Source organism: Oreochromis aureus, linkage group 5, assembly GCF_013358895.1.
Source record: "Oreochromis aureus strain Israel breed Guangdong linkage group 5, ZZ_aureus, whole genome shotgun sequence".
NCBI classification, from domain to species: Eukaryota; Metazoa; Chordata; class Actinopteri; order Cichliformes; family Cichlidae; genus Oreochromis; species Oreochromis aureus.
The window spans coordinates 9,626,633-9,653,603 of NC_052946.1; the positions used below are offsets into that span (position 1 = coordinate 9,626,633).

A 26,971-nucleotide genomic window follows, 5' to 3' on the forward strand; every position below is an offset into this window, starting at 1 on the left:
AAAGTAGTCCTCGACCACCCGAGGCAAACTGTGATCTAAAAAGTGTAGATTAGCCTGTAAAAGTTATGGCAGGAATCTTTTTGATATTTGGAGAGAAAGGCAATAGTTTATTTTTTCCTTCACCAAGTTTCCGTTACCAGTATGTGACTGGCACAGAGCAATTAAAAAAGGCGTTGTGTGTAGCTGTCCAATGACTCAAAAAATGTGCATAATGTCACATTTGCTTATTTTCGGTCTTTTAATCTGAAGTAAACACAAAAAAACTAAAATCAATTTGAGATCTGGCTGCTGTTTAGAGATGTATGAGGGGTTTGTGGCTTGTTGATTTGCGTCCCAATTTTCACATCCTTTACGAAATGCTCTATATTTAGACCTTTTTAATATTCATTTCCACAGTAGCAGCCAGTACTTGATCAGATTGCCACAGTAAAAGGAATTATTAGTGCATAGCTTTAAAGGACCTTACAGAACACTATGTTCCCATGCTTGTGGTTTGGGTGTAGCCTCACACCTTCCTAACCAAAGTTAGGGAGGTGTGAGCATCACTACAGCCGTGAAGAGAATGTCATCCTAGTTGAAGAGCTGGATCTTGAACTGCAGTGGTGTCATAAAAGATTGATTTTGCACTTCTTTTCCCCTGATACTGGTTTAAGAGGTCTTTTTTTTCTCCCTTTGCATCACTTCAGGTAATTAGGGTATGTGATAGTTTGTTCACCCAGACTATGAATACTGTGACCACCTTAAAAAGCCAGAATCACATCAGGGACACATACAGCGAGATGAATATTTGTCCAAGAGGTGATCTGTTTTAAACGAAGTTTTAAATGTAAAAGCGAACTCATAATGCTTTACAATACAAACCATTTTTTAAGGTCAATTTACAATCACAAATTAACTGATCGTGGATGTCTGTGGACTGTGGGAGGCAGTACCCAGAGAGATCCCACGCAGCACAGGGAAAACATGCCACACATGAAGGAACCATGAGATTTCACCCAGGAGCCTTCTTGCTGCTACTTGTGCAGAGAAAGTGTGAACTACTGTATCAATGCCAGTCATAGTGAATTTTAGATTTTAGTGTTTAGTTCAACACCAGGGGCTGTTATGCTATTATTTATTGATCAAAATGACTGTATTTATAAGTGTGAACATAGTTGAACATGAAATGCTATCAGAACACATTATGACTGAAATCATAAAGTTTCCCTATTAAAGTGGAAGACTGCACCACGGTCTCCTTCACTCAGACACAACATGATTTGCCAACTATGATAGGACTGTTCCACATGTGCTCACATGACAAATGACACTGATGACTGATCATTGTCTTCTCACAGACATGCTTTATCTAAACGGTTATCAGTAAAGTAAGCTCTGGTGTATGATTCAGTGATATCTGCAGAGATATGAAGAAGGAAGATTTAAAGATTGTATTCACAGCTAAAAATTGGTCAACAGCATTTGTCATCACATTGGTGACCGATTCTTCATAAAAGCCGTCATGTTAAAACAATTCCCTGGTAATAGCTTGATGTCTCAATGTTGTTTGATGTTTAACACCAAGTGCATGTCTTTATAAAGTTTTTGTATCAGTGAGGAAACCAATCAAATTTCACACAGCTGCTTCAGACTCGGAAAAGGGAAGACATCGCAAAGAAACTCTGTGTTTGTTGAAGAAACCCTGCCAGGGAACAGGTGGATTCAGACTCCATTAATAACTAATGAGTAACCCAGAGTTTTATTTAGCTCTGTCTGAAACAAAAAACCCAGTGGATCCTTCATCTCTCAGTTTCACTAAACCCATTTCCTGAAACGGACCTCTGCATTTTGATACAGCCAGTTAGCAGTGGTCACAACTTTAAGACGAGAGCAGACTTTGTGATTGATACACACACCCCCACCCCACACAACAAATGCTACAAGGCATCTAGAAGCATTTACGTTTTTACAAAACCAAATTGAGATCCAATCTTAGCCAGAATTTAAAAACTGAGGTCATTCATTTCGATACTGAAACTACAGATGGTGTTATTCATTCCTTAACATCGGTATTTTCTGTGTGCCATCCTTCTTTTAGAGTCACCGTTTGCCGACGCTGATTGGATTTAAAGGTGTTTCCAAACAGTTTTTTTTCTTTTTTGTTTTTAGCAAAGGGTGTCTTCAGAGTGATGCTCCATTCATGCCCTATCAGTTTCTGACATGGGTTATGGTTAGGTTTTGATATGTCAACCAAAGTCCATCATCCCCATATGCACAACTATGGAAATTATGTAAGCATATAAGCACCTACAGAAATTCAGTGCTCTGCTGATTTAATTGATTTTCAGCTCTAAAGCGTCTTTCGTGTCTCTTGTGCCTAAAGTGTAGATTTTGGCTCAAAGTATGAAGTAATCACCCTGAAGCATATATGTCAGTTTAATGCCTACAAACAATTGAATGTATTGAGTACAAAGGAGAAAAAAGTGAAAAAAAAACCCCAAAACATACCAGCGTAATGAATATTGATCTTCATTTAAAATGCATAAAATACACTCCTTTTCTTTTAACCAACAAGGATGTTGACATAAAAAGTTGTTATCCCTGAGATCTCCAAATTTGACCTTCTTCCCCAAATGATTATAATCCCAGATTAGTCTGGGCTGTCACGAGGCTTTCATTTCTAAATTTAGGGGTAGGGAAAACTCTGTCTGGTGTTTGGTCACAAGGTGTAACTTCAAAGACTGAATATTCATTCAAACAGAGATTCTGAGTGATTACAGGAGATTCTTCACAAACCAAAGGAATAAGCAGACCTGAGCATGTTTTTGTGTGAAGTTTCAGTTTTCTTTTTGATTTGCCGTCTCTTATTCCCTTCCGTTTTTTCTCAGTTCTGCTTTAGGGCAATATTTGTGGGGACGCGAAAAGCCTCAGCCGTTAAGGCCTCCATTGTTCCAGTGCAAAGAGAAGACGGACATTGTTTTTCGCATAAACTTTCAATTGTTCTGTCTGGGGTCAAACGGCGAGGTCCCTTTTGTTTGAACTTCCTCGCAGTGGTGTAGAGCAGAGAAAAAAAGAGGTTGTTAGCTTAGCTTTAGAAACCCGATGTGGTTTTCAGTGTTAAAGGCCTTCTGAGAGCTTACAAGTTCATTCCAGGATACACCATTCACTGCAAAATTAGGTGTTTTGGGCATCTAGAGTGTGAAATGGTGAATGCTTACCGCCACACGGATGCATGCATGAAAACATGTCCTATTTTCTTACCAGCTGAGACGCTTCATTTGAATATTAAAACCAGCTGCTTGCAAAGAAATACCAAATTTTTCCAGTGAAGCTAAACTGGTCAGAAATGTTGTTTATTGCAAGTTTGCCATCTAGACATAGCAAGCCTCACTTGCATACTGTCTTAGACTACATGGAATCCCCTTAAACACTATTGAAAACCTCACTTACAATGACCGTGGATGGTTCGCTGTAAGCGGTTTGTTTGGAGAGAATCTGTGGTCGCGAACTTCTAGTAGCAAGCAGAAGTGTGTAAGCCTTAAAAATAAACACCCTGAATAACTCCAAGTTGAGTAGCTTGATGCCGAGGTCCGAGTCAAGTGGTCAAACTGCCAGAGCCTCCACCCTGTCACAGGTGGCTGCTATAATATGAGGAGAAACGGATTGTTTCTGTCTGTCAACAATACAAGCCATGTGGATATGTGAAGTGTAGTGCAAGTAGTTCAATGTAAAGGTCAGTCTCGCTTGTCTTCTTATAGCTGCAGAGTAAGCAAGTAAGAGAGATGAATGGCCTTAGACAGTAGGTGTGTGACGTCAAAGCTGCTGTGTCTGGGTTGGCTGCCAAGTCTGAGCGCCCAGGCTGCCTGTTACGATGCAGTACCTGGGATGCATCTCTGATGCATTTGGCGGGAGCAAAGTATATTTTTAGCCAATGGGAGGTTATGTAACAACCTGTCATGTGATTGCTATACACGGAGAGACGAGAAGGAGGCCTCAGAAAGAAGGGAATGGAGGGAGACATCGAAAGTGCTCTTCTTCCTTACTCAGAGAAAAGCAAACCTGACACGAAAGTTGTTTTTCTTTTTTGTTTTCATGAAGAAATCAGAATATGGGGTGATGCCAGTGCACCATGAGCTCATAATACTGCTTTCCTGAACCACAATAACTGATATAGAACAAATCATGCATAGGGTAAATGTGAGTTAGATTTCTGTGGATTTCTGTAAGGCATCAACATTCACAACTAAAAATAAGCAAGCTTCAACTTTTCACCTGATGTCCACTTTGTGTCATTTACTTTTTGATGTAGTGGCACAAATGTTTTGTTCAATGTAGCAATTGTTCTGATACCACAGTTAGCACAAACAACTCTTGTTTCTTCTCTAAAAATGAAAGGCTTATTATTCTGTTTCCTGAAGCTTATTTATGAATGAATACATCTGAAAGATGGCCTTGTTGAAAAGGGCTTGTGTGCTCTGCTTGACTGCAACGATCACACAGCTGCTTTCGTGTTTAAACAGATAAACTGATGCATTTAAGTCATGGCGCACCGATGTTGGCGAGTGTGACTTGCCTCACTCCCGAGTGACTGGATTATCATTTGACTTGATAAAAGGATTAATAAGTTGGCTGTGATGGAAAAGATTGAGTGAAAGCTTTCTCACCTCGCCCTAATGACGTCTCCTTCATCCTCAGGCACTCTGGAGCCCCATCTGTCTGCCCTGCTGTGGATGGCTATGCTGGTTTCACTGGCTATTGTCATAGTGCTGCCTCAGCCTCACGGTATCAGGGCACTCATTGCCTCCACCATCCTGCGCCTGATCTTCTCGGTGGGCCTCGAGCCCACATTGCTCCTACTGGGAGCCTTTAATGTAAGTGTGCATGAACCTGACATTGAACTTGCATGCAGTACAGAAACACAGACTCTGTTCAAACAGCCGCTAATACAAATGTCACTCATTGAATCTTAAATCTTGTATATCAGGTCTGGGAGATTCCACACTACGCTGACAATGCAGCACTTGCACTGTATATTTAGTAGTCTGAACAATGACTGTTTGAAATTCTTCTTGCACTCCCTTTGAACAAACCATACCATACTAATTATACATGCTGTATGTTTTCCATTGTTTTTCAGTTATGTAATAAGGTCATCTTCCTGATGAGCTTCGTTGGAAACCGAGGAACCTTTACACGTGGATACAAAGCCATGATTATGGATGTCGAGTTCTTGTACCACCTGCTCTACCTGATTATCTGCACCTTGGGGGTCTTTGTCCATGTCTTCTTTTACAGTCTACTAGTATGTGAGCTCACACATACTTCATCCTATACACATATCATATATGACATTTAACCCAGTTCTTTTTGTCACATATAGATATTCCACACACATCTCTAAACCCTTGTTCTTTCCAGCTCTTTGACCTGGTTTACCGAGAAGAAACCCTGCTGAACGTAATAAAGAGCGTAACCCGCAATGGCCGCTCAATTGTTCTGACAGCTGTGTTGGCGCTTATCCTCGTCTACCTCTTCTCTATTGTGGGATACATCTTCTTCAAGGATGACTTTATTTTGGCTGTCGACCGGATACCCAACAAAACTCTCGGTAAGTTGGAATACAGGTTTCTTGCCATTTCCTTCCTGGAACCAAAATGCATGCCATGCTTTACCCAGATGGAATGTTTTTCCTCATGCATTCTGAATCACTAAAAAAACAAAGATGAAAATAGATGAAAAATATTAAGTGTGTTGGATCTTTGTACATTTACTTCAAGATCATCCAACTTGCTCTTAGCATCCAGCTAAACTATCACATATTCGTCGCCACCAAAATGCATTGTATAAAAATGAGTGTTTGACTCTCAAATGGGAACCTTGTATAGTTTGGATACTTGCATAATTTCTTCTGTTCCCAACTGAACAGAGCATGGAGCCAGCATGGTGGGAGAGTTTGTCTCTGGTGGAGTTTGTCAGAAAGAAAATGGAGAAAACTGCTCAGCAGAGGCCGCGATGGATGGTAGGTTGACAAAGTGAAAGGTAAATGTGAGTACGTGTACATGGGGTGGAGGCTAGGGTCAAAGGTTTCTTTTTAAGTGTAAATCCATGTGTTTGTTCGTGAATCTCATGAATTTTTCCACGTGGCTGGGTGCGTGTGTTTGTGTGAAGGGCTTTATGTTCTCACACATTTCTGACCTGCCCAGAAGAGATTCGTCCCACCGAGCTACAAATCTAGGCGACTGGGTGGTCATGGGATTAAAACTGACTGGGCCAACTGGGGGCTTTCAGGGAGCTGGGTCATACACCAGGGGTTTAGACTCTTTAGACTTTGTGGTCTCACAGTACCAAGCCTAAGACTTGATGTAGGGGCCCATAGCTGAAAGGTCAGAGATTAGAGCAGGTCGATGGGTCCACCCAGGGATGGTGCGGGGACTCTCTAACTGCAAACAATGAGTTTTTGCAAACCATCCGACCTTGTTGGGATAAAGCCACCGTTCAAAGGTGAACACGTAGCACCTTTAAATTGATTGGCCAACCATGTCGAATCCTCAAACTGCCTGGAGCTTGACCTTGTCTGAGCTTCCCATCCATCATCACCAGGCGGGCTAATTAGGGTAGTCTGGTGACTAGCCTTTGTGTGGGAAGTTAAAGAATGTCTTCAGTCACATTAAAACCTCCCAGTTTATTCTGGTATTATATTAGAGCTAATTGACCCTTTATGTAATGTAGCCACTTATTTTATTGAAACCATATATAAAGGTATTTTTGCTGGAGGATAGAAATGCAGAATAAACTTTAAAGGATCCTACAGTAACACTGCGCTGTGTCTTTGTAGCTTCCCTTGCCATCCAGCCATCAGCGGTAGTGATTGAAGACAAGGAGCGGACGTGCGATTCCTTGCTCATGTGCATTGTCACAGTACTGAGTCACGGCCTCAGGAGTGGGGGAGGTGTCGGGGACGTCCTACGGAAACCATCCAAAGAGGTATAAAAAAAACAGGAACCCAACAATGAGGAGAGTTCACACCTTTGAGGGTGTGAAGAAGTGTCATAAAATGACCAAATATTGTTTTTCCTGTTTTTTTCACTTTAAAGTCTAGCAACACAGATGAGATCTACTGGCACATCCCACTACCATACACAATAAGTCTAACTCGAGTTCAACTAAATTCAGAAGCTAACAGACATTTAAAGGTGTATTTAGTCTTGTAATAAGGAATTTAATGTTTGCATATTAAACATTATAAGCAAAAGTAGACGTGCTGCCAATTTAATATGTGTTGGATGAGGTAATAAGTGCAGTAGAGCAGCGGTCCCCAACCCCCGGGCCTCGGACCGGTACCGGTCCGTGAGTCGTTTGGTACCGGGCCGCGAGAGTTGAGGCTCAGGTGTGAAATGTATGTTTTTCAGGGTTTTTCAGCGTTATTTTGTTATCGTTTTTATCGTTTACTCGGTTTTCCTGGGTCTTTTCACGTGTGTTATGAATAAATCTTCTTTTTTTCGGTACCGGTACTAGTTTTATTTTGTTGTATTTATCCGCGACACCTTAAAGGCCGGTCCGTGAAAATATTGTCGGGCATAAACCGGTCCGTGGTGCAAAAAAGGTTGGGGACCGCTGCAGTAGAGGATAGGAAGCACTTTGAGTGCTCCAGTAGAGTAGAAAAGCGCTATATAAGAACCAGTCCATTTATCAGGAGTCCAGTATGTCTGAAAGTCTGTGATTGAAAGTTGTCCTTTACAAAGAGGATGTATTCAAAACTCCAAACATAGCAAAAACACACAGGATGAAGACAAGTTTGTGACTACCACGCATTAGACCTGCAGCTCAACCCACAAGATGACACAAAGAATTATGAATCATTCACACTTTTATTAACTTCATGTAAATTATTGCTCATTTGCATTGATGTCACAACTGTTTTCAGTTGTTCAGAAGCCTGCCAAACACAACCTTACAGCTGGATTGTACCCATGCAAAAGGGCACTGAGTCATACCAATGTCTTAACTTAGTTTTTATATATATATATGTACACTTCTCTCACAGGAGATAATATTTTTATGCATTCTTTTAGAAGTTTTCAGAATCACAGGTCAGTGCTTGTACTTGTAAGACTGCTTTGCAAACTTGTTCAGCTTTTTACTGTCTGTTCCTCACTGATCTTCTAAACTGAAAAATGTTCTCATTGGCTGACATAACGTGCTAGCTTTCATTGCCTTTCTCCATCACCCCCCTCACCCCCCACCCCCCACACCTGCCTTTGGCTTCAACAGGAACCACTTTTTGCAGCAAGAGTTATCTACGACCTGCTCTTCTTCTTCATGGTCATCATTATTGTCCTCAACCTCATCTTTGGTGTCATCATTGACACATTTGCTGACCTGAGAAGTGAGAAGCAGAAGAAAGAGGAAATTCTGAAGACAACATGTTTTATTTGCGGTGAGGAAAGAAGCAAAATAACTTTTTAGATTAGTTAAGACTGTTTATGTGCTGCTATTTATGCTTTCAATAGCCCCATTTTAATTCGTGCTCAAGGTTACTGTCCTATTCTCATGAACTTGAGACCGCTTTAATTTGGGAGGTATTTATACATTTCGCTGGTGTTCTCGCGGACTTCAGTGTGAACTGATTACATTTGGGTTATAAAGCATTACATGACCTCACATCAGTCCTGCTCTTGTGTTAGTTTCAAACAGATGAATACCTGGACTCAAAGCCCACTTCTTTCACACAAAGTTAAACGCACAGCTTACATTTTCTTTCTATTTTGGATGTGATTTTTTTTTTATTCTGAAGGTTCTGCCCAAACTGTCGATCTTTGTCTTTGTCCACCATGCTGTCTTTAGTTTATAAATAAAGTTACACATCCAATAGTGCTGAAATGATCAAGGCAAGGAAATTTATGTATGTGCATCCCTAATGTAATATATCAGGAAGACTTGGAGTGAATTTCTTGACATCACTTAAGCTTTTGAATGAAATGATTAGAAATTAGTGTCAAAGGTGAGGCTAACCATGACCTCACAAACACTGACATCTAATGGAATGAGTTGATGGAGTTGGTGAGAATTCAAGCACATTCAAACAAGGGTGGGAATGGAAACTTGTTTAGTTGGAGGAGGCCTACAACAGCAAGGTGGTAATTCTAGTTTTACTTTTAGAGCCATTCTGCCTACTCGGCAAACGCTGTAATATGTCAGCATTATGGGAATATGACTCATGACCTTTGACACTTCTTTTCCTGTCTTTTTAACCCTCATTTCTATTTGCTAGTAGCACTCCATTCTTCAAGTTTAAAAAAAAAAAAAAGCGGAAATGCCTTTTTAGTTCCATTCGAGTCGAAGCTACAGTCAATACGCAACACGTTTCGCTACAGACTCGGTAATTTTGCGGGTGTGAACGATGCAAATGGATGATGATGATGATGATGATGATGATGATGATGATGATGAAATTAAGGGAAATCAAACGAGTGCCCTGTTCTCAGCTCTCATATGAGCATGCTCCTGCTATGATGCAACTTCACATGAGGTCTGTTTTCAAATGGGGGCTTTTTTTTCTTTCTTTTTTTTTTCTTCTGGGTAAACAACCAAACGCCTCCTCTTCCCAGAATGAATGGTTAGTCATGGCAGGTGCTGATGTGGAGGAGGAGTGTTTCTTCCTGTTACCATATGGGTCTTGACCATGTTAGACAGTACACATACTCAGACACTGGCCTCATCTGTCACTGCACAGCCACTTTTTTTCTTCTTTTCTTCTTTTTTTTTATGTCAGGGGGGTAATTTCAACTAAATAATCAGTAATAAGTTGTAATTGTGCTCGCTTGTTTTGTCTGCCCATTCTCTCATACCCCCATTTCCTGTCTTTAAAAAAAAATTAAGTCATGATCATTCATCAGTCATTATTTAGGTCACAGGAATGATGATGCAATCTTGCATAAGAAAATGTATTTCCTCACTTTTCCTAAGAAATAAAGAGGACCGATTATTTGGTGTGTGTGTGTGTGTGTGTGTGTGTGTGTGTGTGTGTGTGTGTGTGTGTGTGTGTGTGTGTGTGTGTGTGTGTGTGTGTGTGTGTGTGTGTGTGTGTGTGAAATTGTGTCTTTTATTTATTTATTTATGTATTTTTAGGTTTGGAAAGAGATAAGTTTGACAACAAGACGGTCACCTTTGAAGAGCACATCAAAGTTGAGCACAACATGTGGCACTACTTGTTCTTCATTGTCCTGGTGAAGGTCAAGGACTCAACAGAGTACACTGGCCCAGAGAGCTATGTGGCTGAAATGATCCGGGTAAGGATGTTTTCACTGACATGCACATGCACTAGTTTAATGAGGGTCTTATTGGAGTAAGTACTAGTGTAGCTGCAAGTCTTCCGAGTCTTGATTTCAGTAGCGTCAAAAAAGCCCCAAAGAGGATGTTGAAAGACCTTTATTGTAACTAAGTTTGTTGTGGATATTTTCCTTCTTTGCTATAGATGTTAATTTAATTATTGCTAAAACTACTTCAGTAAAGTAATATGCGAGTCCCAGTTAAAAATAATAATTATAATATGAATTTACTTAAATTTGTTTTTCAACAGTGTATCTTTCCATCTATTTGCTCTCTGCATTGTTGGGGATGATACTAATTAAGAACTGAGCTACTAGGTACTTGCACTACAGACTGATTCATCTACCTGATCGTGAATCTTTGGTTTTTTTTTTGGTTTTTTTAATCCTTTAAATTCGCAGACACTCCGGAAATTTTGTAATCGACTTGTTTTTCACTTTCTTCTAGCTGCCTTCCTCTCAAAATAGAGCTCTCACCCATCTTCTTCAGTGCTACAGGTGTGCCTCAAAGACTACATTAGCAAAACGTACGGTGCAACACTGTATCTGCTACCGCTGTGGTCTTAACTGAGGTTAACCTTCACTCGTGAAGAACACTGTAGGCGCTTCGACTAGGCGTAAAGGTTTATATGGGTTCGGACAGAAGTGATTACTGCAGTCTTTTTCGCTTCCTGCGCTGTGACAGGCAGTAATATTTATTTTTTTTTCACCTCGTGTGCTCTAGTGTACCAGCACTGCTTTTATGTAATCCCTACCTCTGTGACCTTGAATCCTTCCAAAGCATTATCACATCAGTCCATTTTATGAATGGACAATTAACATTCAGGCACAGTCTGCCATTGGCATAAAAGGTTTTAATCCTCTGAAGGAGGCATGCATTGTTGTAATCATTAAACACACATGCATGCACCCTTTATATCACCACATGACAGCCACTTTGGCATGCAAACACACTGAAACCTTGAGTTATTTATTTTACTTTTTTCTATCCTGACATAATGCATATTTCTATGTGTTGTATAGAAAGTATGTCATCACTGTTATTAGTTCCAACAAAGGCTTTGCTATCATAAAAAACTATAAAATAGCAAATGCCAAGTGCTCGTGTTTATGCCAAACAGAGTGGCACATCAGATAAATGTACAGCCAGCGGAGAAAGTTATTCAAGCGGATATCTATAGAATTGTGCCTTTCAGAAAAATAAAAGGGCCTGAAAATTGATTGTTTTGATTGCTGCATCATACCTGTAGTCTGTGAGCAATTAGAAAGCATTTTAACTGCCACAGGAAAGCCCCTGTTTCTGAAGTGGTTGCTCCCCTGACGCACTTGTGCTGCTGTCAGTTTTTGACCCAGTTTCTCATTCGATGCCATTTAGCCCACTTTCCTGCTTTTTGCCTTGATCTGCTACCCTTAGTCTTGTGAGGAACCACCTGATTTGGGATTAACTCCCTGTCCTCTCACTCATTAGCGGTGTACTCCCACTGAGCCAAAATACGTTTGTCAAGGGTTCATTCCGACTGGGTTAAGGGTCTTAGCCAAACAGAAGAAGTTGCACATTGTGTGAAAGATGCCAGCGTGCCCAGTCATCCTTAACATCAACTCTCAGCAAGTGTCCTTGTGTCTTGTTACAAAGAGTATATCATTCATAGAGCGTCTGCCATAAAACACATTCAGTAAATCATTAACGGAGGTTTAATTGAGTCATGTTGTGTGCAAGGATATCGTTTTATCAGCTTTTAAAATGGGATGAAGTTTATTGGAATTTTTTGGTTTTATTTTTTGGTTGGGTGGCAGGCGGAAAACCATACATCACTTATTTATCTTTTAGATATTAAAAAAATCCTGCATGAAAAAAATGTAAGTAAACATGTAATGTTATGTACATTAAATAAAACTTCACAGTAATATTCATATTTTTTAAACCATAATAATGTAGAGTGCAGTAGTGCCAATAAATGATCGTACAGTCATACATATATCTAATTTTTTATACAACATACAGCTAATTTCATCTGTGCTGGTTTCTGATCTTTCTCCAATTTTTGGATACTTGCTGTGTTAAACTTTATTTGAATGCACAAAAGTTGCATGATGATAATAATAATGATAATGAATATAATTTCTGCCAACAGTAATAGGAGTTATTAATTAATTATTTTGTTATAGATTTTTCAGTTGTTGGCTCTTGTTTTTTCTTTTCTTTTATTACAAACATATTCCACTGTATTTACCAGTGATTTGATTAGCAGATGGTATATTTTCAGGCTCTTGTGTTTCAATCTGAGCTGCCTCTCTCCCACTGTGTTTCGATTTTTTTGATGCTGCACTAACGTGGAAGAAGCAGCGGGACATAAGGGGGTGTAGAAGTCAGACTACTCTGACAATGACTGGGACTGACGTCAATGGTGGAGGGCTCTGGGTGAAATGTCATATCTAAGGTGTTAAAAAGAAAAAAGTAAAAAAAGACGATGTTCAGTTTGCACCCATTGCCCTACTTCTAATTATGTCCGACGCTTAAAAAAAATGACGCCCATGCTCTATTTGCAGATTTCCAATCATCCGCTGCCGTAAACGTTCAAGACTGTGATAAATCTGGGAGGGGGGAGGAGGGGGGGCATTTATTTGCATATTTGTAAAGTGAGTGGGTCGTCAGCTCATCAGGTGGCTTGTGGCATGACTGTGACGTTTTCTGTTGCTGTTTTAACCACACAGCATCCTGTTTCTCTGTCATGGCCCGTGCGGTTTTAATAATGAAAAATGTACTTCCGTCATTTCCATTGAACCAGCACGTTGTAGACTCTTAAGTCATGCCTGCACTTCTCAGTTTACTGGAAGTGCTTTCATATGTAAACACTGGGGATGGAAAGAAGGCTAGGCCGTTAAGTGATAAAGTCGTCAAACAAACACACGTGTGGCTGCAGCCTGCGGGCGACATCCAAAAAAGGGGAAATGACCTCTGTCGTGTTTAGGTGATTTTTTGTTTTGTTTTGTTTTTTCAAGCAGAGCCGAGTCTGGGAACAGGAAGGTGTTTTCAAATTGTAATATCTGTGACAGTCAGCGAGAGATGACAATCTTTCTTAGAGAAACTGGAGCGTTCCAATAATCAAAATGGCACATTTGTACCTTTTTATTTAATTTAATTTCTTACACGTACCAAATATTGCAGTAGCTGTCCTCAGATATAGAAGTGCGTGTTAGAGTGGGAGGAGGCAGGTAAACTAGTAAACACAGCCTCTGTCTCTTTGCATTCAGGAAGTGGAACTTGCTCACAGCCATCCTCTCCTCCTTTCAGAATGACTGTTTGCCGCTCATTATTTTAGTGTTGTGTGATTCCCCCTCGGGCTACCGTCTGACCCAGGGCTGGTTTGCGGTATGCACGGCCACCTCACTTGCGTCGATGTCTCCAAATCGACCACTGAAACGCGGGGACTTTTTCAGCCCAGTTCTTTGGCACTGCACGATTTCTGGCCAGTGACTTCAGCGCCTGCAGCGCAGCACACTTGCATTTCATTCATGCAGCATTAGGGCAGATAGTTGTGCTGATTTAAGGAACATGACAGTGATAATATGCAAGTGTGTTGATTAAGATTTCAACATAAATGCCTCTTTGGGAGAACACACATTAACCGTGGCATGTGGGGAAAAGGCGCTAAAAACAGTTTACAACAACCTGTGAGGTGACTGCTGGCTTTTGTGTCTTTGCCCCTTCTGCATGCTGCTTCATCTAAATAACATTATTAACATTTTATAATTTTTATATATTAGTATTGCTTTATATATATATTTATATGATGCACATCAAATGTTGCTATCTATGGGTTGCTGCTGCAGGTGGAAGTCTCATTCCCGACACTCTACAAAAACTTTTTTAGCAAGCAGAACTGCTCCAGAGAGCATTTTGAAGTAGTGATGAGAACATTCGAGATCTCGGTGTTTATCTGTGTATATGATGCGAAGAATGTGGAGTCATATGAGAAAATTTCTGTACGCCTGCCAGTGTGATCGTCTGTTCTTTAAGATTAGGCGTGACAGAAACAGATCAAACAAGCAAGCTGCCTCGTGTGAGTGATTTCAAGAATGCCTGCATATCCCATGTGATTCTAATATGGAAAGTCCCATTCTAATTAGTTTGATTCCGCTTTTAGAGTCAGCTTCAAATCACTGCACACAAGCCAGACACTAAAACTGGGCGTTAGATGGAAAAAGAAAAAAAAAGACAAATTTCGTATGGCCTTTTGCCATTTAAGCTTGGTCTGAGTTAAAATTAGAATGAGAAGTGAAAAACTTCCTAGAAAATTGCAAAGGTTCCAGCACCCTGAAGGCAGTCACGGGGAACGTGATAAATACATTTCATTGTGTCTTCATACCCCTCCTAACAAATCAAATTTCTGTTTACCAGGAGCACAACTTGGACTGGTTTCCACGAATGCGGGCCATGTCTTTGGTCAGCAGTGACGCAGATGGGGAGCAAAATGAGATCAGAAATCTGCAGGAGAAACTGGAGTCCACAATGAAACTGGTGTCCAACCTCTCAGGCCAGCTGACCGAGCTCAAGGAACAGGTCGGTTTGAGCTAAAGTTGATCAAAAGACCAAGAATCTGATTTTGATGTCTGACACTTTGTCAGGGGGAGAAACATGAAGCATTAGAGGGGGTTTTTCTTTTTCTTTTTGAAAAGTGCAAAGCTGACGTTTTTTCAGTTTTGTTTGTTTGTTTGCTCCTCATTGCCCTTTAGGTGCAAAGCTTTCTAAATGCAAAAGGTGGTGAGTCATAGTTCACAGCAACGCTCATGAGATTCTCAATCTGATTTTATTTTCATCACTGAGCTATAAGCACATTTTTTGTTTCTCTGGATTATAGACCCGTTAGCTAAGCTTTTTTTCTTTGTATCTGTCTTATTTCGGTGTGTTATTAAACCAAACTTCAGTTCAGTTTGGTTATTCTGTAAAAGATTTTACTTTTTGCATTCCGCAGACACACTAAAAGTTGTGTAAGGATACAGTTCTGCTGGTATTGCATATCCAGGCAAACAAGACGATTGTTGCACAATCTGCTGTTTCTAGTAAACAGAATTGTAAAAAGCCTTTTACCCTCGAAATGAGAACTATTTGTGAGGAAGTGAATGTTTCAGAGACATTTTGACCCAGACAGGGGGGAAATGATTATTGTGCCTCCGAGAGCGATGACGGGCAGAGGAACATCTGTCACATCGCGCTGCAACGCACAAATGCTCGCGTAGCCTGCTTTGATTTCTTTTCCTTCACTTGATGAATTTAAACTCTTTACTTTCTCAGGAACAAACCGACGTTTATTCACCGGAGAGTGAAAATTATGCCATGAGCGCTCTCCATGTTGTGTCACTCAAAAGAAAATTGCCATAATTAGCTAATTACAGCGCAAAAGGGACAGCATGCTATTGCCGTCTGACTTTAAATGATATTTTTCTCTAACACGTCCCTCTGCGCAGAATTATTTCTGCTGGAACACTCATTACAGGACCACTTTGTCTTCTCACTTTTAATATTGTTGTGTTTCACTGCCGAGGTGCAAATCACCACTTTATGTCAATTAAAGTAAATTCTTAGCAGAAAACCCTCTCTTGTTCCTGCTCGTATAAAGGTTAGCACCTGCGTTTTGACTCATGTGCTTCTCTTGATCTCTGAAATTTCTCTTGACTGAGTTTCAGGATTAGTAGTTTGTATTCGGCTGCTTTCGTCAGAAGACACAGCAAAGTGGATGACAAGGCTGGCAGGATTTCAGAAGAATGTGTTTCAGTTGAGCTGCATGCAGAGTTTGCTGCTGCATTTTGTCAGTTTCTATAAGGTGCTGCGAAAGACTGAATCGATTAAGACTGCAGAGCAGAGAAGTTGGAATTACTTTTTTCTTTTTTCTTCTTTTAACAAAACGAGCCCTCTCTGTTCCCCTCAGATGACAGAGCAGAGGAAGCAGAAGCAGCGGATCGGCCTTTTGGGACACCCTCAGCACATGAACGTCAACCCTCAGCAGCCTGCGTGAGGTCGACCGGCACACAGCCCTGAAGGAGCTCAGCGCTGGCTTTGCGCCCAGGTGGAGCGCACACTCCTCACGCCGAGGTTGCACATAATGTATACTGCACTGAGTGTAACTTATAACGGTAGGGAAACACTGTAACATAGGTAGTCATAAGGCGATGTGTAGCTCTACCCACCACGCATGTGTTACTCTAGAACGTGACACTCACCCACCTCATTCTGTTCAGGCCTGTCAGAACTGGTGCCAAATGTTTCCTAGGTAGAAATCATTTGGATTTCTCAACACATGGCCTTCACTGGTTGAACTTGAAATGGGGGGAAAAAGCTGTCTGGACAAGAGGGAATAGTCCCATTTGTTGTTCTTTTTTTTAATTTTATTGTTCTCTATTTATATTTCTAGAATAATGAGCAGTATTACACGTCTTATTTTTGTATGTTGTGCAATATATTAACTTAAATATGCAACCTCTTTGGTGTGTGGGTTTAAATTCCATCAGTTATGTCGTATTTAAAAGCACAGCCCAATGTTTTGTCTCTGGATAAAATAGAGAGCTGTTGGTTGTCTGTACTTACACACAGATAGGGATAATATTTAATAAGCTGGCCTTCTCAGTTTTACTTTCTTCTTTTATTTCTTGAAAATGTGCATACTTGTTGAGGGGCAACGGCACTCAGTATAGATAGCATATTGTTTGAGAGCAATATATACGGATAGTTTACTTTCACCTGTGTAAAGCCAACAGTGTCATATCTCAGTGCTAACTAATTTTATGATATATTTGCTTTCTTATTTAACTGGGTCGTAAAAGACATTTAGTGCCACTCATGCTAATATTTGCTCAGGAGTTGTGTCATTTTTACAATAATAAGTGTCTGGAGTACAATTTGTCCAGTTTTTGCAGCAGACTTCTTCCATTTGTGCCTGTTTTTGGCCCTCGAGTTAAGTCTGAGACATGTTTGCTGCTTGTGCTGAGTCACTTTTATTTCCACCAAAACTCATTAGTTGCTACTGTTAGACTTCTCTCATTTTTGGACTGCCTATGTGTATATACAATTTGTTGCTTACCTTCGCTTTTGTATAGAAAAATGACAAGAGGGGGGAAAAAACTGTTACTTATGAATATTATAATTACTTTAAAAAATTTAGGCGCTATCAATTTGTATACTGGAGTAGAATTATTTATTAAAATTGATGTAATTATCCTTTACTCCCTTTGCTGTGTTTGATTATTATTGATGTGCTTTTACAGGATTTATAATGTGTTTTTGTTTACAAATGCACACCTTCGTACATTACCACATGACTCATTTCTTTTAATACCACCTTTGCATCTTCATTTCAGTAACTGCAGACCTATAAAGCAGAAAAATGTATGAATTTGTCTTTATCTGATCACACAAATGGATATTGAAATACTCATGCCGCTCACTGGCAATAAGCTAAATGTTCTATATGGGGTCACGCGGAAAGTTTGGTTTAAAAATTAAACTGGGCCACGTCCTGAATTATTCTTCTGGCTTTCAGAGAATCTGTCTATGCTGACTGGAAACGGGGAACATCTGAGTAGAATATATCCTCACTGATCAGGGACTTTCCTTAAAGATTCTCTGACAGCCAAGTATACGTTCACCAAGCTCTACTTAATGTGTGACTGTCCAGGTTCAGTCAGTTGGTGTCGTGATATTTAAAAGCACTTGATTTTTTTAAATTCATTTTTTAATGAAATGTCTGTGTATAAGAGCCATTCATTTGTCAGTCATTTCCAGAAAAATAAAAACAATTTTCTACATAATTATCCCTCCAAAACCCTTACACGAGTACCTCGGGGCAAAATGAGCATTCTTGCTTGAGTATTTTTCAGCAGATAAACTGTGGTCAGAGAAGCTCATGCTTCATAATTCCGATTCTTGCATAAGGAAGGTGGTACTAGGTGCAGACTTGCTGCATCTGTAAATGCAAATTATAAGGGTGCAGCGTGGTTACAATGATTCTTAAACAACTTAATTAGGAAGTTAATATTTTAGGGCAAGGAGAACGAGTGCAAATTTTCTACACTAGTGGGAGTATATATGCACACAGTTCGGGGTAATCAGATATTCGCATCTGTTAATATTATTTTAAAACCACACAGTTTGGCACCTACTTGTGTGAAATGATAAGAAATGCGGACAGTTTAATCTCCACAGAACAAAGTGAAAACGGAAAGATGAGTTGCAAACAGTAGTTGACACCCCCTCCCCCCTTATCGGAATTTAGAACAAATCTTATCTGGAACCCCTTCCCGTTCCCTCCTCTCCTCTCCGTTGTTTTGAAGCCGTTTCTATATTTAGTCTGTCTGCTTCGGGACGTCGGCGGGTGGAACCGACCAACCAGTCGGGCATTCTCGGTCGTCTGCTCGACTGACGTCACCGACAGGGATCCGCTCTTCGGCTCTCTCCCGGCCATGAGGAGCTCAACGTGACAGCGCGCTGGGTACAAGCAGGTCTAAGTACCAGCGCGGTGCGGGCTTGTAGAGAGAGGGGGAAAAAAACAAAACACTCCACCACAGGGACTCTGTCATCCTGCCGCAGGTGCACGTGCCGCACACCAGACCCGTACAGAATGAAATTGCACGGTGTCCACGCCACATTGAGCGCGTGACACTTGGCAGGCTCTGAAAATGCGGAGAGTTAAAATGAGTGGCCCGCTGGCCGCAGTGAAACGTTGAGACCCCATAGATAATTATCGCGTGACTCGCCGTGTCGCAACTGTTTGTCTCACCCGCATTGAGCCCAGTGTAAGTACGTTAGCGTGAGAAAGTAATTTAAAGCGTGTAAAATGAGCCAAGTCTTGGAAAACTTATTGTAAACAAGTTTTGCAACTTAATGAGAAATGCTTATTCGGTGTTATAATTTCTACATGTTAACTGGTTTCGCTTAATTTTACCACGTTTTTTTTTTTCATCTCAACATACAGGCCTTTTGCTAATACCGAATAGGCTTTAAAAAAAAGTTGTATTTCAACGTCGAGGCTATCGTATTTTATGCTAGTGTTTCTATAGTGCAGCTTACTATGAAGCTTACTATGCCAGTTAAAAGGGGGGAAAACAGCTCCACACTTCCTAACTGTCCAGGGGAAATCTGTTGCTCTACTTTCTGCCTCTATAAACACGCTCTGCTCTGCAAACACGACTCAACCCCCGAGATCCGAAGCGTGGTGGTACACGAGACTCGGCCCCGGTGGAGGAGTACTATACAAATGGGTGTGCTCCAGCAGCAGGCAGAGGGGGGCGGGGCGAGCGGGGAGGTGAGGAGTTGAAAGCACCGTCCAACACGTGAGGCTCATGTGACGAAGCGGAGTCTGTGTCTGTAGCTGAGAGACGTGCCTGCAGTCACAGGGTTTATTTAACACGTAGTCAGAAATCCACCCAGCTCTCACACATTGCGCCGGGCGTGGAGCCTCCTTAGACATACTACTGAGTCCCGGACCTCAGGGCGACAAAACTCCAGCTGCGCTCGACTGCAGCTCACAACAGGAAAACACACACACTGGATAAGAGGAAATACTTTTTTCTCCTTTTATTTCTTTTATCTTGGAAAGTTTTTTCAGTTTGAATTGCGGCTGCTGGGACACATTTTGGAGCTTTTTTTTTAAAAAAAAAAAGCATTTTCTTCTGGTTTTACATTTAATCGACATGGAGAGGATTACCAGCGCGCAACCACCTCCCTGTATGCCAAAACACTCCTCTCTGGATATAGCTGACATGCAAGGGTAAACGGAGCAATTTCTAATACTTTTTTAAAAATCTCATTCTGCACTTTATACTGAAGCTCTGTGAAATCAACTAATTTAATCTTCTCTCCAAAGAATGGATTTTCCAATTTATGTGTACAAACCCAGGAGGGGCATGAAGCGAGATAATGAGAGCAAGGTAAGTTCTAGTTTTTACACGTGTAATATATTTAAACAGTTAAATCTGAGCAGAATTTCACTGACCACCTTTCACAACCCTCTCCAGGAGACCTACAAGTTGCCCCACCGACTTATCGAGAAGAAGAGACGCGACAGAATAAACGAATGCATTGCCCAACTGAAAGATTTATTGCCAGAACATCTTAAGCTTACAGTGAGTATTATTTCTGCATATGGCAGGTTTGCTAACAGCCAGGGAATCTGAGACGCCACATGGTTCTGCTGAGCAGTTTGTTTGCGCCAGACTTTCTGTTCAGTTTTGAAGCTTTAAAAAAAAATTTTTTTTTATATATATATGTCTATATTTATTTTATCTTAAGAGAAGAACTGAATAATAATATATTTTAAAAAGTTTTATTTTTTAAATTTTATTTGCAATTGCACTCTTCTTCTTTTTTTTTAAATATTCATTTAAGTTCTTTGATATTTTAAAATTTGTTACTAGACGTTTTTGTACGTGTGTACATGGACTGCATGACTTCCCGGGTGTTCCAGACTTGTCCTCTGTTCAGCTGCAGAATGTGTTACATAAGAAAGATCAACATGCTTATTGAAGGTCTTCCTGTTTTAGACGCTGGGTCATTTGGAGAAAGCTGTGGTGCTGGAACTCACTCTCAAGCATGTGAAAGCCCTGAGTTCTCTCCTGGAGCAGCAGCAGCAGAAAATTATCGCTCTACAGAAGGACCTGCAGCTTGGTAAGTTTGAGTTTTCTTTTTTTTTTTTTTTTTATTTGTTTACGGCTGTGAAGTGGAAATGGTACAGAGGCGTCACTGGGACTGGCACTATGTGGTCTGATGTGTTTTATTGAGGTAAAACTTGCTGTAAAGAGGATTTAAACTTTTTTTTTTTTTTTTTTTTTTTTAAATCACCTAGGTGATCATGGTGGTGACAGCGCTGAGAGCAGCGAGGAGATGTTCCGCTCTGGCTTTCACTTATGCGCCAAAGAGGTTCTGCACTATATGGCCAGCCAAGAAAGCAGCAGGGACTTGACTCCTTCGCACGTAATCACTCACATCCAAAAGGTAGCAGCGGAAGTGCTGCAGCATCGAAGCAGCCTTCGGCCGGATGAGGATGTGGGCTCTTCTGAAAAAGTGAAGAAATCCGCCGGACAGCCACAGAGGACCTCTGAAGGGCCCGCTAAGAACTGCGTCCCAGTCATTCAAAGGACTTATCCCCACGGGACAGGGGAGCTGAGCGGTAGTGACACAGACACTGACAGTGGCTATGGGGGAGAACATGACAAGCGGGACCCCAAAGCCCAGTGGTCAGAAAGCCACTCGATGGAGGGGGAGCTCAAGCATTCGGGATCTGAGCGCATGGCCAGTGCCATCAAGCAGGAGGACGATGAGCCTCGGGCCAAGAAGCTGAGATCGGACTCCCCGGAACATGAAATTCTCTCCAGTCACACGACAGGAGTTCCTGGTAGTTACATGAGCTTCTCCCCTAACCAGAACCCGTTTTGCCTTCCCTTCTACCTCATCCCCCCTGCAGCGGCAGCAGCAGCAGCGTATCTGCCCATGCTGGAGAAATGCTGGTACCCTGGGGGCATGCCTGTCATGTACCCAGGCATGAGCGGTTCTGCAGCAGGCCTACCCCCAGAGGCACTTCCCTCGTCTCTGATGATGTCCATGTCCCCGAGGGCAGGATCTCCAGTACACCACCAGAGTCGCATGGACTCCCCCACGCTTCACAAAGCTTTAAAGCAGGTCTCTCCCTTGAATCTGGAAACCAAAGACTGAGCAGATGTGTCACAAATCGTGTCCTCTGAATGTCGAATGGGATAAACGAACACAAAAGCACTGGTATCCCTTTAAACAGCAGCTGTAGTTTGACCCATTGTGTCCCACCTCCATCTATCATGAACTCCTGAAGTGAAATAAGACTTTCTGTGGGGATTCTGGCGTGGCCATGAGAAGGCTCATGTTAGACCTGTTGCATGGCTCTGAAATACTGTGAGTTTTAATACGGTCAGTTTAGAGTGCATGAGAGAGCGCGCAAGTGTTTTTCTGCAATACCTGTCATCTCAGCACTTATTGTTGAATGTCAAAGGTTAACCTAGAATGTAAGGTGTAGACTAACCCTTCCACACACAAACACACACCCCATTTGAAAACATTTTGGAGCTAATTTCTTTGCGCACACACACACACACACACGCGCCAGTCTGTAATGAATGTAAAGATTGAACAAAAGCTCCGTCGTAGATGCTGCTTGAATGACTTTTATGGATGATCTACTTTCAGTGTTTGTTGCTCCTGTAACTGCAACAAACTATCGTTTTAGACCTACCACAAAAAAAAAAAAAAAAAATATTGCCCCTTTAACCCCTTCAGTTATGGCAAAGCTAAATGAACGCAAAGAGTTTAGAGTTCAAAGAATTCAGGGCGTTGTCGCCGTACGAGGTGTGTCACTCATGTCTGTCGATGAATGATGTGGCCATACACGCTTTTATGATTTAATTTGTTGCTCATGACTGTTTGTGCATTTTTTAGGTGGAGTTCCTGTGAAGCAGTGTCTTGTAATTATTTCTTTTGCTTATACTACTCGTACATCTCTATTTTTGATACGTGACCCACTGAGTGTATTTTGTAGGGAAAGGCTGAGGGAGCGATTGGCTGTACGCTGCGACATCGTGTACAGTATACATACGGCGTCAGCCTGATTTGCATATTGCCCACTGCTTTCCAGTCAAGTCCAGGCCTGTTTTTAGCTCATGCTGTTGCCTTTACTCGTTTTAACACAGACACAAACAGTGGCAGGTGATTCAAACGTATTTGCTTTAAATGTGTCTGTGGCAAAGAGAGTGAATGTAAAGTTCAAACAAATATAATAGTTTTGTATAGAAAGAGGTACTTGGGATTTTTATTTTGAAATGTAACGCAAAGGATGTACATATTTTGTATATAAAGTATTATTGATATATATTAAAGTATTAATAAAGCTTTTTTCCCCTCCCTGTGGAATTTGTGTTGGACTGCCTGTTGGCTTAAACGTGTTGTAGCCAGCCACCCTGACAGTTTCTCATAACAAGGCATACTTACATAACACTTACATAACCCATAAAGCAGCACAGTCTCTGTAAATCAATAGCATGTCTTAGACTACTGTAAAGGCTGTGAACATTTTCAATTCCGAATGATATCTACAGAAATGTGCAAAGGAATCGTTGATATTTATTTAACCGTCGGCTATTTGCAGGCTGTTACAGATGAGTAACAGTGGAAAGGAAGAACTTGCCATTATAACCCACTAGTATGACGGTCCATAGTGTGAGTCTGAAACCTGGAGATAATGTTCCTAAAAAAATGAAGTGGGCATGAACTTCGTATTCACCGAATTACGAGAAGTTTACCTTTTGTGGTTTAATTCTCAAGTGGGCCATACCTGTGTCTGGAGATAAGCTGTGTCTGGCAGCTTTAGAAGACCACAGTGGAAATGGTATTTGAGGTTATGAGGGAAAGGACTTTTAAGCCTTTGATTTACTTTCATGTTTAATATGGAATACGTGTCTCCGCCGACCTTCTGCTGCTCGTTTGGGGGCTGTTTCCTGCGTGGTAATGCAGCTGTAGCTGTAGTAATAGTGAAAATAAAAAGGCCGATATCATGAGCTGCTTACCACAGACTACGTCTCCATGAGGCGCGTGGAAATGACAGTTTTTCTTTTCTTGTAAACAGTATGTTGATTTTTTTTTATTTTTTTTTTTTTAATTTAGTCTACAAATACTGTTAAGGTTGCAAATACGCCTGACTACTTCAACCATGCGACACAAGCGCCACCTTGTGGAATTAGGGCTTCATTTCATGTGATACATTTTAATAAGAGCAAAATATTTCAGGGAACGTTTCAGTAACGATTATATTTTATAAAAGTTTGCTAAAAGCACTCATCAAAATAAAATACATTCTCACTGTTGCCTTGGTCAGCGTGTGTGTTTGCAGAATTTGCAGAAAACTGCACTAATCAATGAATAGCAACAGTGTATCAGATTACTTCATGGGGTGTGAAATGGGTTTCCATTAGTAATGAAATTCAAATGCGTTTTCTTTTTCTTTTACCCAGCTCAACGGTGAGGTCAAGCTTTTCCACCGGTAGCTAACAGCTGTTCATCAGCACCAAACAATGAGCAAATAAAATGACAACAGCTGGCCAGTCTAGCCGTTACTACGTCATTTTTCTCATGATTTGGTGGAACCAGACCAGAGTCTAATAAGCCTTGGATATAATCAAAAACAACATTTAATTGTGTGTGTTTTTTAAATTGGTTTATTTACTCAGCGCATTCTTAAATTAAAATAAGTCTGGAGATGAATACCTGACAAAACAGGCGGAAAAATGTGGGACTGGGCAGAGCTCTGTGTGATTTTTGTTGGTTTGCTGTACAGAAGTTCCACAAGGGACTGTGCTGTCTTTATTTCCGTTCACCTTGTACACCTCAGACTTTCAGTGCAAATCCAGGTCATCCTACTTACAGAAGTACTCTGATAATTCTGTAGTGGTTGAGTATATTAGTGATGGGCTGAGGAGGAGTGTAGAGCACTAGTGGATGATTTATGGAGTTGTCTGAGAGGAATTGTGTGCTTCTGAATGTGAATGAGACTAAAAAAGATGGCGATGGACTTTAAAAGAAAGAGGACGGGTACACGGCCCATGTCTATCCTGGGACAGGATGCTGACTTAGGGGGAAGAGGACAAGCCTGAAATGAAAGACTAACACAGATGCTGTGTACTCACAGGGGACGAGCAGGCTGTCCCTAAAATGATTTATTTTATTTTATTTTATTTTTTCTGCCTGTCCCATTTGGTACTTTAGCAATCAGAATTATTGTCTGAAGGCCGAGAAAGATGCCCAACGGATTTATTTTACCAAGTGGATCATTATGGTCCACTTGATTGACCTTTCTTGTTATTATTTATTTTTATTTTATCTAATTTATTACAGACTGGACAGACATGACTGGGGGATGGGAAAGGGAGAAAGAAAGGGAGGCAAAGAAAAACAGAGAGGAAGAGGGACAGTGAGAGAAGAGAAAAAAGAAGAAAACAAGCAAAAAGAGAGCAACACAATATGGAGACCACAGCAATAACCTAGACAAGTGTAAGTAACAGTAAATACTAAGTAGTGAATGTTATTTTGCAGCACGCAAGACCGACAGCGCATGTTGTGCTTTGAGGTAGCAGCCAAGAAAGATATAGTGTGTGTCTGTGATCACCCGTGTGTACACCTGTGTGCACACCTGTGTGGATGAGCGCTTGTATTCAGAAGGTTTCTCCATGTAAGGTTCTGCTAGAGGTTGTGGGGAGCCATAGCCCTGCCCCCCAGGGCATGAAGCAGGCATGCAGGAGATCCAGGCCCCAGACTTCCAGAAGCCCCCAGAGTGCGAGAGCGGAGGACCATCGGAGCCGCGCCACCCTCCCAGAAAGAGCTGAAGAGAGCCCGAGACGTGGGGTCACCCAGCAGGCACAGTGCAGAAGCCCCCCACCCACCAGAAGGGACCCAACTGAGCCACGGGTGCCAGGCCCTGCCAAGCAGGCACCGGTAGTAAACCGGTACATACCTGAGCGCCCAGCCCTGGACAGCAAGAACCACCAACGCACCGACGTCTGAGGGCACCTGAGATGTTCCCAGATAGTCTAAGACCCGACCTGACACAGGCACACACATACACAAACATGCATTCCCACCCTCATGCACACATATATAAATACTCGACACTCGCCCAACATGGAAACAAACAGAAATGGACACTGTACACACACTCACACTCCCCAAACATACTCTATACCCCAGGTCCATTTAACATCACCCCCAGAGGGGCAATCCGCCCCTAGACCCAGGAGATGTTATCCTTTTCCCTGGGGAAGAGACAAGCAAACCGCCTGCAGTCCTGCAGCAGCCAGGAGGCCCAGCATCCCAGACCCCAACCAAAAGGCCAGCCCCCTGCCCCAACTAGCAAACAGCAGGTCTGCTAGTCTGCAGCCTTCAGATCCACCCCAAAAATCGTTCAGTGCTCAGAGAAACTGCACTATACCCAGGAGCTGCATCTGAGCCTCTACAGGCCTCAGACAGGATGTTAAATGTTAACGTTCACGACAGTATAATTAGAAAAAGACCGAACAAGTACGGTTTGTTTGGAAGGGCCGGCAGGAGAAAGCTTCTTCTTTCTAAAAAGAACAACTCTCTTGAGGTTTGCAAATTTGCCCTTGGAGAAGACTTCTGGGGAAACGTCTTCTTAACAGATGAGACCAAAGTGGAGGTTTGGCCATAATGCACAGCAGTAGCTTCAGCAAAAATAAAACACCTCAAACCAACTGTCAACTATGCTGGTTCAAGGGTGGTGATTTTTTTCAAAAAGAGTTTCTTCGGCAGCCACAAGAGATAGTCACCTTGCAGCTGACAAACTCCTCTGTATGCCAAAGTTTTCTAGAGTCAAATGTGAGGCCGTCTGTCCGACAGCTAAAGCTTCTCCTAAATTAGGCCATGCAACAGGATAATGACCCCAAATACAGCAGCAAATCTACAATGATCTACAATGATTACACAATGATAGCCTGAGCCTATTCTTGTTAAATGATGACAAACTCAAAGGGCACGTTTCGGCACTGGATCTGTGTGAAATCAGCAACTTGCAAAACTAAATCAAAATTTGGACTATTGATTCTAAAAACAGAAATCGCAACAAAGTTCAACATTCACTAAAACC

At 41.5% G+C, this 26,971-nt stretch overlaps 2 protein-coding genes across 9 annotated transcripts in view; both read left to right on the forward strand.

Annotated features, from left to right (window-relative positions):
- The window catches only part of itpr1b (inositol 1,4,5-trisphosphate receptor, type 1b), a 79,630-nt gene extending 62,110 nt beyond the window's left edge, over window positions 1–17,520 (forward strand). For all 8 annotated transcript variants that reach the window (XM_039612769.1, XM_039612772.1, XM_039612771.1 and 5 more), the window contains 9 exons: window positions 4,675–4,850; window positions 5,117–5,281; window positions 5,398–5,587; window positions 5,906–5,998; window positions 6,815–6,963; window positions 8,251–8,416; window positions 10,108–10,268; window positions 14,707–14,868; window positions 16,235–17,520. In XM_039612769.1, coding sequence (XP_039468703.1) covers window positions 4,675–4,850; window positions 5,117–5,281; window positions 5,398–5,587; window positions 5,906–5,998; window positions 6,815–6,963; window positions 8,251–8,416; window positions 10,108–10,268; window positions 14,707–14,868; window positions 16,235–16,321 — 1,349 coding nt within the window. In that variant the 3' untranslated portion in view covers window positions 16,322–17,520. The remainder of the gene's footprint in view (window positions 1–4,674; window positions 4,851–5,116; window positions 5,282–5,397; window positions 5,588–5,905; window positions 5,999–6,814; window positions 6,964–8,250; window positions 8,417–10,107; window positions 10,269–14,706; window positions 14,869–16,234) is intronic.
- Window positions 17,521–18,837: 1,317 nt separating this feature from the next.
- On the forward strand, window positions 18,838–23,232 carry bhlhe40 (basic helix-loop-helix family, member e40). The gene is made up of 5 exons (XM_031731788.2): window positions 18,838–20,068; window positions 20,165–20,228; window positions 20,316–20,423; window positions 20,841–20,964; window positions 21,143–23,232. Exons 1-5 carry the CDS (start codon window positions 19,992–19,994, stop codon window positions 22,006–22,008), a joined length of 1,239 nt encoding a protein of 412 aa, XP_031587648.1. The 5' UTR covers window positions 18,838–19,991; the 3' UTR covers window positions 22,009–23,232.
- Window positions 23,233–26,971: the final 3,739 nt, after the last annotated feature.